This window comes from Miniopterus schreibersii, assembly GCF_964146895.1.
Source record: "Miniopterus schreibersii genome assembly, chromosome: 4".
Taxonomy (NCBI): domain Eukaryota; kingdom Metazoa; phylum Chordata; class Mammalia; order Chiroptera; family Miniopteridae; genus Miniopterus; species Miniopterus schreibersii.
The window spans coordinates 9,466,070-9,484,064 of NC_138105.1; the positions used below are offsets into that span (position 1 = coordinate 9,466,070).

The following is a 17,995-nucleotide window of genomic DNA, read 5'->3' on the forward strand; positions in this document are numbered from 1 at the left end:
TGGGCGCTGGACGGTTCTGCTCATGCTCTTTCGCCTGCCCAGTGATTTTTCCCAAACTGCTTCAGACCTGACAGAAGTGCCACAGTGGAAACACGAGGGTAAAGCCTGGACCACCGTTCTTTCTTTGTGTGCTCTCCATCCCTCCAGCCTCCCCTCTGGAACCCGGTGACATGCCCCTTCCTTTGTGGACCTGTGGCCCAGCTGGCTGGCTGCCGCTTACTTGTATTCAGTTCAAGGGGAAAAAGTTATTTGGTTTATTGTGGGCTATCGCTAAAAGCAAAACGGGCTACGTTTCATGAGCAACTCCTAAAACGCTACCTGTGTGAGGATACGTGCATGATGCGGCCTACGTGTATGTACACACGACCGCTGCAAGTCTGCAAAAGATTTGCAAGAAATCAGTGAGCCTGCAGGCGTTATGCTCGGTCCACACTGCCCGGCTTCCAGGAGCTGGCATCAAACGTCACTTCCTTCCTGTTGTCATCTGACCTCTTTTTATTGCTTCCTCTCTCACAGGTCAAAAGGAAACCACAAACATTTATCTCCCGCAGTGATTTTATCACTGTAACTCTAATCAGAAAAAATGAACAAACTGTACTTACTTCACCCCTGTCGTCGCATTTTACTTTGCCATCTGGTTTTGCTAAGTCATCTGCCTGAGTCTCTTTAGAAGAACTGGGTCTCCTTTAAGGCCCTGTTCTTATTCAGGGAGCAGAATGTATTTGTCATCAGGCCTGTGTAAAGGTCCCGATGCCCAAAGGTGCCCATTTGTAGCTGGATCTGCCTCTTTGAATGGCCAAGTGCAGTTTGCCCAATCTCGGGAACTACTCAGGGTCATTCACAAATCAACTGTTAAGTGTAAACATGTTCTCAAAAAAGAGTGGTTAGTGATACAAAAGTCAAAGTATCACTGTCTTCTAAAAAAACAATAGCAGTGAACCTGTTAGGAAGAACCCATGAGACGCTTTGGCAAGCTCCGAGAAGCAGAGGGAGCAGCGAAGTCCCCACTAGGAGGGGGCTCATCTTCAATCAGGTCCTAGTTCCCGATCCTAACGATTCAGAGTGACTCTAGGCAATTCCACACGTTATTTGACTATTTATCAAGAGCACGCCCACAGGGCAATGAAGAGGTTTCCACTTATTGGCGCAGAGTTTCCCATCAGCTCTTTTCAATAAAAAAATAAGAGCGCGGCCGGCATGGCTCAGTAGTTGAAGGTCATCCCATGCACCAAGAGGTCACGGATTCCATTCCTGGTCAGAGCACATGCCCGGCTTTTGGGTTTGATCCCCAGGAGGGGGCGTGCAGGAGGCAGCCAATTGATGTTTCTCTCATCGTTGTTTCTATTTCTCTCTCCCTTTCCCTTCCTCTCTCTCTAAAAATCAACAAAAACATATTTAATAATCATAATCATAATAAATAGAACTTCATCCCCCAGGGTGGGCAGTGGAGGCACAATTCCCCCAGAACCCCCTCTCGCCCCAGGTGCGCCCGCCCTCTGGAGTCCATCACGACCACTCTGTGGCAGCCACAGTGCCTCTTTGCAAGGGAGAAGTCGGTCTGTTGACAGGTGTGGTTGAGAACAAGTCTACAAATATCAGATTTGAAATACCTAACTGAATTTTTTTCAATGATACAAACTGGAAGGGTTTGGGAGAGTTAAAAGTATGAAAAAGAAGATGCTATCTTTTCTTTCTTGATGAGCTCAGTGTGAAAAAGAGTGTCCGATCTTGTAAGTTCCTTTCAACTCAGTTATAAAAACCCCAGGTCCCAAGGGTCACTAGTCACTGACAGCTACGAAGTATATATGAGACCTTCTTTCCAAACTCAAGATTCTGTCACTCTTCCAATGTTCTGATTTTTGGAAACAGTATTTCAAGGTCAACGCAGACGTTATTTGAACGCATGATATAATGTGTGGATCTAATCAAGGCTGAAGGCTTCCGGGGGTCCCTGTGACAATTTCCTAGGATTCTTGAGAACTCCAAAGTTCCACTTCTGCCCTGTATCTACTGGATCATTTCCTTCCGGCTTCACCCCTCCTTCTATGTGAGAAATTCTCATCCACGCTACAGTCCCTCACTGTCTGTCTCATTCATTCATTTACTCACTCACTCACTCACTCATCCGTCAAGATGTCATAAGCCCCCCCTCTGAGCTTAGGCCTTTGGTACAGGCAGGTGAAAATGGAAGCATCAGCCCGGCCGGGCGTGGCTCAGCGGTTGAGCATCGACTTAGCATCCAGGAGGTTGCGGTTTGGTTCCCGGTCAGGGCACATGCTCGAGTTGCAGGCTCGATCCCCAGCAGGGGGTGTGCAGGAGGCAGTCAATCAATGACTTTCACCATTTATGTTTCTATCTCTCTCTTTTTCCCTCTCCCTTCCTCTCTCTGAAATCAATAAAGACATATTTTTTTAAAAAAGAAAAAAGAAAAAATGGAAGCATCAGCATTGCCTTAAGTGATGAGTGGTCCCTGGTCACGGGCACACAGTAAGCTATCAATAAATGTGAAAAAATTATGAGAATGGAAACCTGGACTCATATGCTTGCCAAGATAAATATTCAGCATTTAACACAGTCTTAATTTGAACATTGGTCCAAAAACACAGAGGATCTGTGTTTGTGGGCACTTGGATGGATGCAAATAGAAGGCAGGCCCGTGCCTGCAGCCAGGCTTGGCTCGGCATGCGGAGTGGCGCGTCCTGAGGAACCCACAGGCAGAGAATGCGATGTCTTCAAACCAGATTACCAGCTGGGAAGTCAACATGCACTTTTTAATAGTCTGAGGGTTTGAGTAAGACAGAAAATGCCCACTGAGTTAACAGACAGGTGGACGTGTCCGTGTGGGACCGGTAGACAAACTTTCCTCTTTCGTAAGTTTCGAGCTCTCAAGGACAGAAGCACTGATGTAGTATGGCTCCCTCTTCTCACCACTCCTCGAGCTGGTCTTTAAATCTGAAGATGTGCTTTATGGCATTAATGACACTGTATAAGGCTACACAGCCTCAAAGACTGGCTGGAAATCGATCCTTCCATGTGGCGCACAGGTGATGACCAGCCTCTGACCCACTGTGACTTGCACATACAGTGCAGACACTTAATTGATGTTAAATACTAGCCCAAATCATGGTGTTTGCACTTTCCTTTCATACTTTACTGTTCAGCTTAATGGTTATATTTCCTATATTACTAATTTTACCCTCTGCTTTTTTTAAAAATAAGTTTTTATTGATTTCAGAGAGAGGAAGGGAAAGGGAGAGAGAGATAGAAGCATCAATGATGAAAGAGAGTCACTGACTGGCTGCCTCCTGCCCTGACTGGATTGTGCCCTGACTGGAATCGAACCCTGATCTCCAAGGTCATAGGTCGATGCTCAACCACTAAGCCACGCCAGCCAGGCCTCTACTTAATTGAGATAATAAACACCACCATATGGCCTCTGCTGATTTCTTTTAATCCACAGAAAGAAGACACAAATAGATATTTTTCCCCCGGTGATTTAAAATCCTAACATGGATACACAAGGAACATTTGAAAAAGAAAATGACACCAATACAAGAGTAGCGAGCGAGGGCAAAAAAGCTAATCCCCCTGGGAGATGAGTTTTGCTCTTTTCAATGACTTCAAAATAGGGCAGTGACCTTTATCTGTTCACTGCTTTACCTCCTAAAACAGCTCCTGATGCCGTCACACCAGTCCTACCCAGCTGAAGAAAATTTCCATGTTGTTTCCTAACTTCAGTGGCCCAGCAAATTGAAATCATTCCAAAAATAATACCCTTATGTGAGGTTTTCTTATTTAAAGGGAGGATGATTGACACACGAGAAAATCTCAGTCTTTCCCTGGAACAAAACTACTGTAGCATTGAGAAAAAACATTTTTTTCCTGCCAAATGATTAACAGATTGTAAACTGAACCCCCATTCAGGGAAGGCTATGGAAAACAATTAGATAACTTTCAACTTAAAAAAAAATTCATGTTACACTGTCTTTTTATGAAATCAGAATTTACAAAAACCATCTTCATGGGTACACGGTGGTGCAGAATTGTGGTAGGAATGTTCTGTTTTATTTCTTTTTAATCCTCACCTGAGGATATTTTTACCATTTCAGCTTAACAATAACCCACAACCTTTGGACCAACTTCCATTGCTTTTCAGAGAGAGTGGGAGGAGAAGAGAGAGAGAAACATCAATGTGAGAGAGACACATCAATTGGTTCCCTCCTGCACATGCCCCAACTGGGGCCAGGGATCGAACCTGCAACCGAGGTACGTGTCCTTCGCCGAAATTGAACCCAAGACCCTTCAGTCTGAGGGCCAATGCTCTAACCACTGAGAAAACCAGTAGGGCTTATTTTTAATTTCATTGTTGGAGCCTCAGTTCATACAATTTAAAAGAAAATATTCTTGTATATAAAACCTAGATCATTCTGTTTTCTTTTTAGGGCTCTTGAATCGTGACATATAAACAGAAAACTCACATGGTGAGAGTTTTCCAGATTTCGAACCCACCAGGTGTAAAATGCTCTGTTATCTCCTGGTGCCTGGGCACAGACGCGGCCCAAGGCGGCACGGCGCAGGGGTCGGGGCTGGCACGTGAGCCCGAGTCTGCAGCATGCGCACCCCCGCCCGCCCGCTGCGGGGCTCCGCTTCTGAGCTCTCTCTGCATCGGCTGGAAGTGACTTTATGTGCTGTGTTGCTGCATGTCTCTTTTCTAGATGATTGTTCTACAGTTAAACTTAATCCCACCATGGAGGAAACAGGAGAGCAGGCGGAAGAACTCAGGAAATGTCTTCCTTTTTCTTGTCTTTCATCAAGTCCTTTGTCCAGACTTGATGGTTTATGAAGATCTGGTGTCCTTTGTCTTTATCAAGGGCTTTCTTACCATAGACATAGCTACTGGAGATAGAACTCTTGGTATTTCTATGGGTGCAGGGGATCAGTATTCCTCAAGTCACAGACAAGATAGAGGGACAGTCAGAACTAGAACTCAGGACTTTTTGGGAGTCAAGAGTCCATTAGTCTTTTTTCTTTTTGAATCCTCACCCGAGGATACTTTTTTCATTGCTTTTCAGAGAGAATGGAAAGGAGGGGGGAGGGAGGGGGAGAGAGAGAGAGACAGAGAAAGAGAGACATCGATGTGAGAGAGACACATCAATTGGTTGCCTCCTGCTCAGGCCCTAACTGGGGCTGGGGATGAGCCTGCAACCAAGGTATGTGCCCTTGGCCAGAATCAAACCTGGGACCCTTCAGTCCGTGGGCTGACACTCTAACCACAGAGGCAAACTGTCCATTATTCTAATTGGAAAGTAATTCATGTTTTTGGCCCAGAAGTTAATTTTCTTGTACACATTTTCAAAATATCAAATTTCATCTTTCATTCTCCTATAGAAGAATGTAGGTAACTCTACACACAGTAATGGTATTGATCACCTTTCCAGTTGCATTATTTCCCTTAGAGAATGCTCAGAAATGGTGAGGAGTCTTCAAAATCCCTGACAGAAAACACATTATTGCTTCCCACCAGTAGCATCTGATTGTCCATTTATTTCATCAACAGCATTGAGAATCGTAAGTTTCTATTCTCTCATAGTTTGAGGGGTGAAATGGCATTTGTATGTTAATGTGCATTTCTTTTATTAAGAGGGTGCTTGAAAATGTTAAATACGCTTGCTAGCGATTCAGTTTCTCCCTTCTATGAATTATATGTTCAGGCTCTTGGCTTATTTTTCTAAAGAGCTCTGGGAATTTTTCTTGTAAACTTGTCTTGAGCTCTTTTGATACTAAGAAGAGCAATCCTTGCCCAGCCCGCGTGGCTCAGAGGTTGAGCATCGGCCTAGGTTCCAGGAGATCGCGGTTCGATTCCTGGTCAGGGCACATGCCCGGGTTGCGGGTTCGATCCCCAGCAGGGAACGTGCAGGAGGCAGCCGATCAATGACTCTCATCATTGATGTTTCTATCTCTCTCTCTCCCTCTCCTTTCCTCTCTCTGAAATCAATAAAGACATATTAACAACAATAAAAAAGAATAGCAATCCTTGCCCTGGTTAGTGTGCTCACTGGTTAGAGCATCAGCCCATAGACTGAAGGGTCTCAGGTTCAATTCCCAGTCAAGGGCACGTACTTTGGTTGCAGGCTGGAGAAGTCAGCAGACTCAGAACCAGAGCTGGGGGCAGATTTGGGCAGACAGCAGGAGAGACTTCCTGAGTCTCTTATGGGGCCTAACAGCTTACCGTTATATAAAACTGGTTTTCTTGGTGTAATTATGGCCTGATTTGAATAAATATGAGTATATTTTGCTATGGGGGAGGTGGTGGAAATTCCATAACATATAAAGTTATTTTGAAATCCCAGTGCCTTTTATGTAGCCATAGACTACTTCAGAGCCACAGTGGGGGAGGGGGGTCATGCATCCTTATAATCCAAGGGGAGATTTTTCTTGGGGACTAGAAACGAGATGGTAGGAAAAATGGGGACAGGAGTGGGGGGGTCTTTTTCCTCCTTGCTGGAGTGGAGATGGGTGAGTGCTGAGTGAACAATAAAGGAGCCTTCGAGGGGAAAAAAGAAAGAGGACCTGGGGCTCACTTGGCCATTCTAATATACATTTATCAAGTGACCATTCCAAATCAAAGACTTGAACTAATATTCATGGCAAAGCATAAAACAAACAAGCCAGAAACACCTGCAAAGTCTTGAATCTCCATTTGGTTCCACATATATTCTTTTGGTCGTTGTTTCCTGATAGTTGACTGACAGCAAGTTTATGACACCTCCTACATTGTAGTCTACATATCTGACATTTAAAATGAGCATGCAGGAGGACTTGCGCTCTGCGAGACAGCTTGGTCAACAGACACACATCTGCAGACAAACTGTTTCTGCTAATATCACACTTTCAAAGCCATGATCAAGAACCTGTGACAACTGAAACCAATTCTCCCCTCGCAGGTACTCAAGAGAGGAGACGGCGTATTACAAGACCTGTGAATAAATGTCCAGACAGATTTCTAAAAGAGCATTAATATCCATCTTATTCAAAATTATCTTTTTGTGTGTGTGCCAACATGGCAAAACCTCTATTAGCAAGAATGCTCTGAGAGGAGGGCAGTCAGGCCAACTTCATTATGTCATAACTGACAATGCCTTGAAAAATTATTTCACTTCACGTTTCACTATCCTATTAAGTAGAGGAAGCTCTGTCACTGATGGCTGGCTACAGTCTTGTGAACACACATGTGGAAGTTTTCTACACTGTGGTAGAATTGTGTGTGTGTGTGTGTGTGTGTGTGCATGTGTGTGTAGAGAGAGAGAGAGAGATTCCCCCACCCTCACTTGCTGCTAGGTACCGACACTGGCCTAGGCTCCACTGGTGAGAGGCATTAAGTGTGGGCCTTGATGGAAGGGGCTGTATCTATCAGGCAGGACTCAGGCATCCTCTCGGGGGTGCAGGGCCAGCCACCTCAGCAGAGGCAGAATTGTTCTGTTTGGGCCACAGACACTCCCTTAAGGTCAGTTCTGGAAGCACAGCACAGGAAGCTTGCACCTCCCCCTCTCCTGATGACTCCTAACATCCCCTACTAAATTCCTTTCTGCTTACTGACAACTGGAACCAGTACAGTGGACAAGAAAGCTGTCTTTGATGACTGAGAACAGAACTTGCTTAAGAGTCGTCATTCTGAGAGTGAATTGTCATAACGCAGAAATGTTATTCGCTAATACTTACTGAACAACCACCGTGTCCTATACCTGTGCTAATTACTTCACATGCATCGGCGCATGTAATCATGGAAACAACTGAACAAGTAGTCCCTACTGTTGTCCCCACTTTACCAGCAAGCAGACCGAGGCTTAGGCAGGTGGGGTGACTTGCCCGTGGTCACACAGGGACTTGAACCCTTGCAGGTTGGCTCTGGAGCCTGACCTCTTAAGCTACATGCCACACTGCAGGAGGAGAGAAGATTCGGCTACACACAGATCAACCAGGTCATGAAGCCAGCTCTATTCCTGAAAACAGCTTACTTCTTTGTGATTTATCAGCGTCTCTTAAAAGTACAAAAAAATTCATTTATCTAACCTATATAAGGTGTTAGATTCTGGGTAACTGAGATTTTCATTACAGTGACATATCATAACTACAATTTTCATGAATTATTTAAAAGCCCCATACAAGTAGCAGATAGATACACATAACAGTTTATCTGCAGCAACCAGAGTAAAAAAGGAATCATCGTTTTTATTTTTGGCAACTGTAAGATCAACTCCGTAGCTGTGTGACCTTAGACATGTCGTTTAAGCTTGGAGAACCTTCGCTTCCTTACCTATTTTATAGGCAAAATAACATAGGATTGGCGCAAGGATTAATGTGAGAATGTATGTAACAGTGCCTTCCAAAACTGTGTACAAGTAGCAGGCTTTATTATTATTGATTGCATTGTAACGAGCAGATTACAGAGTTCTTTGGCGTATCTCAAGCCATTGACATGCCACCAAAACCCTGCGATAGATAAGAAATATTATCCTCCTCTCAGACAGGAAACTGAAATTTAAAGAAGTCTCGTGACTTATCCAAGGTCTCCCAACCAATAAAAAATGGAAAGGGTCAGAAGCTCGATATTTGACTCACCATTTTACCATGACTTTTCTTAATCTCTTTCATGAAGGAAACAATATATTTTAACAATAACACCTATTCTTATTATTGAAAAAAAAGTCCTGGAATACGGCCTGGTGGATATTCCATGTTTATTCCAATACGGCGCAGGATGAAAGCGGGCCACTCACCTTTTTGACTTCATACTTTATGGCAAGTTTGACACGACTCAGTGACGCCTTGTGCCTGTGCGCCTCCGCAGACTCTGCCGATTCCAGGTCTCCGTTCAGGATCGCCTCCACCTCTTCTGAGTCTCGGCAAAGATCCAGCACACCCACCACGAAGTCTTTGCATTGCATGGACAGCTTCCGGTAGTCATTCTGAGAATGGGAGGTTTGGAATTTAATACAAAGAATTTGCTTTAGCCCAGCTGGTGTGGTTCGGTGCTTGAGAGTCCACCCATAAACCAAGAGGTCACCAGTTAGATTCCGGTCAGGCCACATGCCAGGGATGGGGGCATGCCCGAGGCAGCCAACTGATGTTGATGTTTCTCTCTCACTGATGTTTCTATCTCTCTCCCTCTCCCTTCCTCTCTCTCTAAAATTAATAAAAAACATATTTTTTTTTAAAAAAGAATTTTCTTTAATTCCATAGAAAGTGTTTAGCTTCTCTGTGCATTAGAAAAAGGCATCCCTTCCTCTGGGTAGGAAGCTGCAGCCCCTATGTGGATGCAAGGCTTGCTGAGTTAGATACGGCTGGATTTGCCCCACCCCCTCAGCAGGACCCTCTGCAACCTGCCCACCATAAGAGATGGCTCTGAAAATGCTATGCACATAAGTCACTGGTTTGTATTAAGAGATGCTGGCTAAATGCTAATGCTGAAAGATCAAAGGATCAAAAGGAGTTGTATCTCTCTTGTGCAGTTGTATCTCAAAGCCAAAACAAAACCATTTCTATAACGAAAACAAAAATTTTTATCTGGTTATTACTTATTGAAAAAATTTATTTTAAAATTATAGTTGATGTACAATAAAAATAGTTTGAAATGGTGATTTTTTTTCTGAAGTGGCAATTTGATAGAGAAGATTGGCCACACGTGAAAATAACGGGTCCCGTTTACTGTTTCTCTTGCCTCGATGGAGACATCGCTTCTCCACGTGTAGGCCTCAGGCCAGCAGCGTCAGCAGCACATGGCTATGAGAACATCAATTCTCAGACCCATCCCTGATGTCCTGGTGTGTTTCTGACACACATGTACCTTTGGGAATGACTGGTGTGTGGGGAATGTAAAGAGATGGACAGGTATGAGCAGAGAGGGGGCATTTTCCCTTGTTTGTCTGCAGGGCACACGGTCATGTCCTGCAGAACCTGAAGGAGGAATGTTTGATTATATGTCACTGAATCCTCAAGAGTTGCAGAGTATCAATACCTGAGAGAAAAATTTCCAGGCTAACACCTTGCTAGAAATACCCTGCGAATCTTTCCTTTCATTCGCATGAACATGGAGTGCACGGAGCAGTATAGGAGTCAGTCGGCAGCCTTCCCGTTGCCTTCTGGATGGAGCTCTATTTCTCCCCCTTTGGTTCCTCACAAGGTGCCAATGACCATCTTAGAGAAGCATCTTACCTTCAGAAACCCCAGCTCCGCTTCTATGGCTTTCACTAAAATGACAGCCCACTAAGAAAGTTAACCAGATGATAATTAATTTGGTACAGCTGAGGAAAATGGAATTCCTCATTTCGACGTGTCCTGAGACACTGTGTGTGTCTAATAACTAAATCATACTTTGCACAGCAGAATTTCCAAATTCTGGGCTTCCAAAAATCGCACTTTAAAAAAAGGCATGACGAATGCCAATGTTTTTCCCTTAAATAATTAATTTATGTAATGGGCAAAAATCACATCACCAACTAAAATAAACAAGAAGAGGAGAGAATGTTTAGAGGCTACACAGACTAGAATAGTTTCCCTTTCAGATATCAGAAATCCAGATAAAGGACAGTCACAGTTAACCCTTTTTCCCTCATAAGGGAACAGATAAAATGAATGGAAACTTCAATCTTTGGTTTCCATTCAAGTTGGGACCAGGCAACTGATAAAATTAATAAAATGTTCAGTCTCTGGTTTCTATGCAGAGTGTCTGCCTTCCATGCCTGAAAGACTAATGAAATATTTTATTATAGCATCCAGAAGAAGTATTAAATCCATGTCTGTTTCCATAGAAAGCTCCCCTTTTAATACAATTTTTTAGATGAAATTTCCTCGTGTTACTCTTCAGTTCAAGCTGTTCTATAAGATTTGGTACAACATAGGGCGGCCATGGCTCCACTGAGCAGAAATAAAAGAGACTATTTTCTATGCTTGAAGAAAACATGGGAACTGCTTCTGCAGCAAGACCTAAATAATGACTCATTACCTTTAAAAATTATAATCTGTAAATTGTCCAGTCTTAAAGAAAGCTGTGTGGTTTGTATGACTGAAAGATCAGTCATACAAGTTGCAAGGACAACACTTTGTTTTCATAACTGAAAGCCTTCCTGCCCTGAGAAGTCTGTTACCCCAGTGCAGAAGACAATCAGAGCTGGAGACAAGGGGCATTTCATCACTGGGGCCGTGGGCAGCATTTTGTCAATCTCTGCAGAGCTCCCCGGGAAATGGAGATTTAGACGGCCCTGCCTCGGGTGCAAAAGGAACCATCTAGGGTCTGCACTGACCACCAGGTGGCTGTTGGTCCTACCAGGAGTCTGTCTCATGTTACTTCACAACTCAGACCATGTGCCTGCTCTGCGTTTCCTAATAATTTTCTCGTAATTTAGTTTTCTTAACTGTCTTCATGATGCCACGCACCCATTACCTGGGCCCGCCACAAAGTTTCAGACGGACCTGTGCCCGCTTTGCAGAGCAGGAACTCAAAGCCCAAGGGCCTGCCCACGTCAAGGGGGGGCAATGGAGCTCCGTCCTCGGGACGCCCCGTCTGCAGGTTTCAGCACACTTATATCATGGTTCACTCGTCATTCGAATCCCTTTTACCCTCTTTTCAATCCCTCTTAACCTTAAGAGGAAAATGGAAATTCAGTTCGAAGCAGGCTGGGTCCCACCTGATCCTTTCCCTAGTAACAAGGAGTGTAGTGGTTAAAGTGTCGATCTGAAGCCAGGCCTCCTGGGTTCAAATACTGCTTCTACCACTTCCTAGCTGTGTGATATTGTGGAAGTTACTTGGTCTCTCAGACGAGAATAAGCCTACTTAATAGTGCTAGTGTGAGGATTAAATGCTTAGAGTGTGCTCACACATCAAATACCATAGAAGGGCTTCGATATTACCAGGTACAGCATGTAAGAGAACATTGAGGGCTGGGACCCCTTCTCCCAAATCCAGGCCTAGCACACGCACCTTGGCTCTAGGCTTTGTTTTCTCATTTGTAAATGAGAGGTCTGTCTAGCCAGATGATTCCTAGAATATCTTCCTGCCATAACATGCTGTCTTGCCTTAGGATTATATTCACTCTCTTTTCCTTACAGCCCTACTGTGGTAATAGTTGAAATTGCTTTTCTACTTCAAAGAGAGGAAAACAGGCACAAGGAGGGCAAAAGGTTCTTTTTTTTTTTTTTGCAAAAAAGTGCATCACTGACTCAGAATTAGGAAATTTCACTTTGCGCCTCACGGCTTAATAAATGACTAGCTTGCTTGCCTCTGACATTCAGAGGATTAGGTCCAGAGTCCATCCTGTCCGGTATTATTTCTCAGAATAGCTACAGACAGCATCTGCACACCCAAAATATTTCTTTAATAACCTGTCACCACACTGTCCTCCATTAATTTATCTAAAGCTATATCCGAGGATGTTCAACCTCTTGGGGTAACGACCTTCACATGCTTTTCAGCACCAGGCTTCCTGTATTGTTCAAGAAACTCTGGAAACTGCAAAGTGGCTGGGAACCTAGTGATGGCAAATTGAGGGGGGAGATGCTGGATCTTACGGGCCATCGAGAAGATGAAGGAGGGATAGGTGTCTGAAAAGGGAAAAATCACCTGTCTTTCACTGGGGAGCACATTGTCTATTTTTTCATTTCAGTGCTAGACCTTTGAGCTCAAAGTCTCTGTGGAAACAATACAGAGAAGACAAACGAAACAGGGCCAATGACATTAGCTGCTTGCCTCCGAAATGAGCGCCACCTCACTGCCCTTCCCGAGCACGGGGTCCTGGGTCAGAGCTGTGGAAGCTTGTTTCCTCCATCTGTCTAAAGCCTGGCAGATGGACATGAGTGTGGGACAAGAGGGCAAGGAGGTGAAGGGAGGGCAGGTACAAAGGCAATAACAGGACAGGTGAGAAGGGGGGAAGGAAAGGGACATTGTCAGGGGAGGGGGACTTGCGGTCCCTGGACACTGACTTCTCCAGAACTGTCTGTCTTTTGACTCAGAGAAGGTTACGCTGCCCAAGTGCTTTCTACATAATTCAGATAAGGGGACGGTGAGATTGAGATATTTCCGCATGTCCTTGGATATCTGGGAGCTTTATGTGTTACCCTCTTAAACTCATTTGTGTTTTCTCTCTCTCTTTTTTTTTTTTTTTGCCTCTTTATTTGCAATATTTCCCCAACTTTGAAAGGTTATCAGAGGCGACTCTGCAAGCTGGAGTAAAGGAGACTCTAAGTATTATCAATATAGATTTAGCTGGCTTCAGGGGAAAACGAAGAACGACAGAATTTTTAACCATGGCTTTACTGAGATGACTTCTCTGAGCAGAACTGCATATGTCACCATCTTTTGTAAAATATTAAAACATAACCTGAGAAAATATTCCCTTTTGTAGAATCTTTTCTAGACTTTCAATCTATATCAAGCAAAATGCATAAAAAAAAAGGTTGAGTGATATCTAAAAGTGGCAAACGAATTTAGAATTATATTTTTTATTACTATGCCAAAATAAAGAAATCACATTTAGAGTTAATTTACCTGAATGTTTTTCTAGTCTCTCTAAACAGAATTCGAGGCTTTCAATTTGTTCTGAGTTCCGTCTAAAAACAAATTCATTTTGGGCCCAAAGAAATAAGTCTTTCAAATACTACATAATGAATCTCTTGAAAGGGAGTAGATATAAGGTAATATTTATTTTATTCTTTGTATTTTCCCACATTTTCCAAATTTTTTATAATAAATACGTGTAGCATTTATATCAGAAAAAATCTTAATGGAATAACAAAATTATCCTATGGTCAGAGCTCCAGCAGGACAAGATAAGGGTTGATTGATATCTAGGAATTTGATGTGTATGGGAGGGGGAAAAAACCCCCACAAAACTTTCCTATTATTTTCTTGCAAGCCCTTAGCCTACATTATATTGCTGGTCGCATTTGTGTAAATCTCACCTAAGCATGAAAAACTGTAATAAGATCTGAAAGACAGAATAATCACTCTTCCTGGGGTCTAACATCACGACACTGAACTGAAAAGAAGATGAACTCAGCATCCAGAAAATTACTCAAGGAACTGATGTCTACAATCATCTTAGGTGGACAACGGGAGACAGGATCCTGCTGAAAACCAGCCTGACTGGCTTTCTCCACAACGAACACAATTCCCTTTCGCCCAGATTTAATTGGCAGGACCATCCAAAATGCACAGGAAGATGTAGCAACCGAATAAAAACTAAAAATGTTCTACGTGAATGTATACTTTTTATAAAAATGAACACTCCTGTTTGACTGGAGATCACCACCAGGAAAAGAGTTCACTCATTAAAAAAAAAAAAAAATCCATTAAAGCCAAACACTGTACCGCCCGGTGCATTTCTGGGCTGACCTGCTGTCTGCGGGTCTACAATCAGCAGCTGGATATACATTTGTGGGTTTCAAGGTGAGGCATGCTAGTCATATTCATGAACGGCTTCGGTAGCATTTTATGCGCTCTTCTAATTTTCAATCTAAAGGGATGTACAGATGTTTGGGCAAATAAACAGGGAACTACTACCACTTGTACGCTACCCCCCCCCAACCCCCCATACAACTAACTACAATAGAGGAAGAATTTGGAAGGGAGAGGGTCACCCCAAATCCCTCCTTTTGACAGAAGGGGACAAGTCTTGCCTTCTACTTAATGCTTGTGCAGAGCATGGAGCAGGCCTGGAACTAGAGCTCTGTGACCCAGCATACCCCTCACCCCTCACCCCTCCCCCCAGAGCGCATTTTCCCCGCCCCATGCTGAGCCAGGGGCCCTCAGACCCCTGCACACACCGCTCCCAGCCCCTGGTGGTTCCAGCCCCCGGGGCCATGGTGCCTGGGGGGAGCCAGGCGGGGCAGGCGCGCTTACCTTGAACTCCTTCTCGATGTTGGCCAGCTTGGCCAGCTCGTTGCTGAGCTCCAGCGCGGTGAGCACGGGGTCCTCGCTGGACAGGGACAGGTAGGCCGGGCTGGCCAGCCCCTTGTAGGCGTTGATCCTGGAGCGCGAGTGGCTGAAGGAGTCGTGCCGCTGCTTCTCGGTGCAGTCGCCGCACTTGCAGAAGTAGTCGTGCGGGCGCTCGATGCGGGCGCCCCGCAGCAGCAGCATGTGCACCACCTCGTACTTCTGGCAGTGCGCCGCCAGGATGACGGGCGTGATGTCGGGCGAGAAGCGCGTGCCGTCCTCGTCGTAGGCGTAGAAGTCGTCGTCCTGCAGCTCCTGCTCGCAGGGGCTGAGCGTGAGGCGCCCGCTGGCCGCGAAGCCGGGGTGGTTGAGGATGGCCTCCACGATGCGCACGTAGCCCTTGCTGATGGCCAGCAGCAGCGCGTCGCCGATGCGCGCCAGGTTCTCCTTCTTGAGCAGCAGCTCCGTCACCTCCAGGTGCTCGTTGCCCACGGCCAGCTGCAGCGCGTTCTGGCCCATGTAGTCCACGCAGTTCACGTTGAGCGTCTGGGACTCCTCCAGCATCTTGCGCACCACGGGGATGTTGCCGTACTCGGCCGCGTCCAGGAAGCGCTCCTCCTCGGCCGTCAGGCTCGTGCCGCGGTCGTTGAACATGAAGGCCGGGCCCCGCACCGCCTGGCGCCGGCCCTTCTCCCGCATCGCCGTCATGCGCCGCAGGGACGGGCTTTCATCCATGGACCTAACCGGCGGCAACGAGAGGACAGCGGTGGACCGTGAGGGCGCCCCGGGCCCTGCTGGGGCGCGCAGCACGCGGGCGGCCGCTGGGGGCGCCCCTGGAACGCGCGCGGGCGCCCCGGCTGCCCCGCCGCGGGGGGGCGCAGCCCCGGGAACAGGAGCTCTTGCTACAGCAAACGGGGTTCAGGAGGAACCGCAAAGGGAGCCGTTTCCAGACACCCGCGCCGCCCTGTCACCCTGGCAAAGGCAGAACTGATCGGACCCTGTGGGAACAGCCCTATTCCTACTGCTCCTAACATCCTTGAAAATGCAGGCTAGCGGGTGCTTGGCGCCCAGCACTAGGCTTCAAGGATAAAGAAAGTACATCTTTCAGGAAACAGGCCAGAACATCTTCTCCAGTCACTGTGCATTTTTAACTAAATACAATAATTGACCAAAAAAAAAAAAAAAAAGAGAGAGAGAGAGAGAGAAAAGGCAAGAAAAAACCCAGTATTTAGGCCAAGTATCATCTTTCAGGATCTTAGGGTTACCTGCCCCCCAAACTTCATGAGATTCATTTTTTCAATGATACAAGATCTAGCAATTATAATATTAGAGCATCAATCTAGATATCGTTTATTGAAAATGACTGTGCCTTTATAAGGAGTTGCTTAGTTACCAATATTATATAGTTGCCTCTTGGAACTAAAAGGCTACGGTACGGTTTATGGTTTAAAAATCACTAGTGTTACTTGTCAATAAAGCAACCGACGCAAAATGCATACCCAGAACTGGGTGCACCAGAGGCCTAACGCCAGCCACGCAGCTGAGATTCGGCTGCGCTATAATCACGTCAGTAACTGATGTGCGCAGCGAACAGAGTTCACATTTCAGATTTTGTGATGCTGAGCAAGTAATTTCATCTCCCTGGGTTTACTTACCCCAGGGGTCAAAGGAAAATTTACAAAGCTCTCCAGATTTTCCTCATGAGCTCATGAATAAAGAGCTCTGTTAGACGTTCTGAGTCTCTGAAAAAGTGTTAAGCAATATAATTTTTAACGTTACGATTATTTTTAATATTTCAGTGGCTATTATTATAAGCACAAATCTGCATCTTTACCTCTGCCCAGTTCTAATATTCTCACTGATTGAAATGCTTACTATAACTTCCTTTAAAAAAAGGTCTGTGATTTTTGTTTTTTGTATGAGCTGCACCACCAAAGGTACCACATGAAGCTCTTTTCACATTACTGACTTTTGAAGCAAGTAAGAGTGACAAGTTAAAAGTGAACGGCTGGGGGGAAATGCTTTCTGTCCACAATATGTATTCCAGAAATACCTTCTACTATTCACAAAATAGTATTCATAGAGTTAGGAGTTGAAAACTAACTGGAGAGGACAGTGGCCTCCCTGGGGGTCTAGAGGGGGACATTAGGAGCATCTGCAGCAGAACAGGGGTGGTGACCATCCTCCACTCAGTTCTCAGTCTATGGGCCTCAAACCAGGAGAGGAGCACAGAGACCACTGCAAAGCTTTCCAGACAGAGACCAAGGACACGTGGCCAGGCGAACCCGGGCTACAGAGGTGAGGAAAGAAAGAGATCCCCAGAGAGGCTTGTTAGCTTGTCCAGAGCAGAGAGGGCTGTGACTGGCACCCCATTCTAACAGCTCGACTAGTTGTTGGGTGAGCAGTTTTTAAAATTAAATATAGTATTTATATACGTGAGGCAACAGTAGGTCTACAGTTGTTCATATGAAAAATAATACATTAATAAATAACAATACCAAAATAAACTTTCATGTACTCACAACGGTAAACCTACTTTTGCCTCTCTCTGTATATACACGTTTATGTATGTATACTGTATATATACACATATGTATACACACACACAAATGTATTTGTTGCAATTTCTGGAAAGCAACAGAAGAATCTTGTAATACCTGGCCTCTGGGGGGTGGAAGTGAGTATCCACAGGGGAAGGGAGATTTTTACTTCTCACTTACACCCTTGTGCACATTTTGAATAGTTTTAATCAGAGCTTGAATATTTTTATTAAAAAATAATATTCATGTTTTCATTTTTTATTTGTTTTAATCTCTTAGTTGACAATTTTTAAAATTTATGTACTTACTGGCAGCCACTGTAGTATAATCTTTCTGAAGCTAAACAAATGCCCTATGTTTGACTACTGTTTGTAGGGTAGGGTAGTGTGTGGGAGACAGGGAGGTGGCAGGTTAACTGGGGGGGGTGCCGTGTAGGTCTGTGTGTGTCCATGTGTGTCGGTGTGATGATGAATTTTAGCTGGGAAATAGCATTCACTGAACGGCATAGAAGAGAACTTTGTTTTGAGAC

General features: G+C 44.9%; 1 protein-coding gene across 1 annotated transcript in view; it reads right to left on the reverse strand.

Moving 5' to 3' along the window:
- Positions 1-17,995, reverse strand: part of TRPC3 (transient receptor potential cation channel subfamily C member 3) — a gene marked incomplete at its 5' end in the record, with an annotated part of 61,174 nt that overhangs the window by 29,627 nt on the left and 13,552 nt on the right. Inside the window, 2 exons of the mRNA XM_081136100.1 lie at positions 8,778-8,966; positions 14,894-15,665. Coding sequence (XP_080992226.1) covers positions 8,778-8,966; positions 14,894-15,665 — 961 coding nt within the window. The remainder of the gene's footprint in view (positions 1-8,777; positions 8,967-14,893; positions 15,666-17,995) is intronic.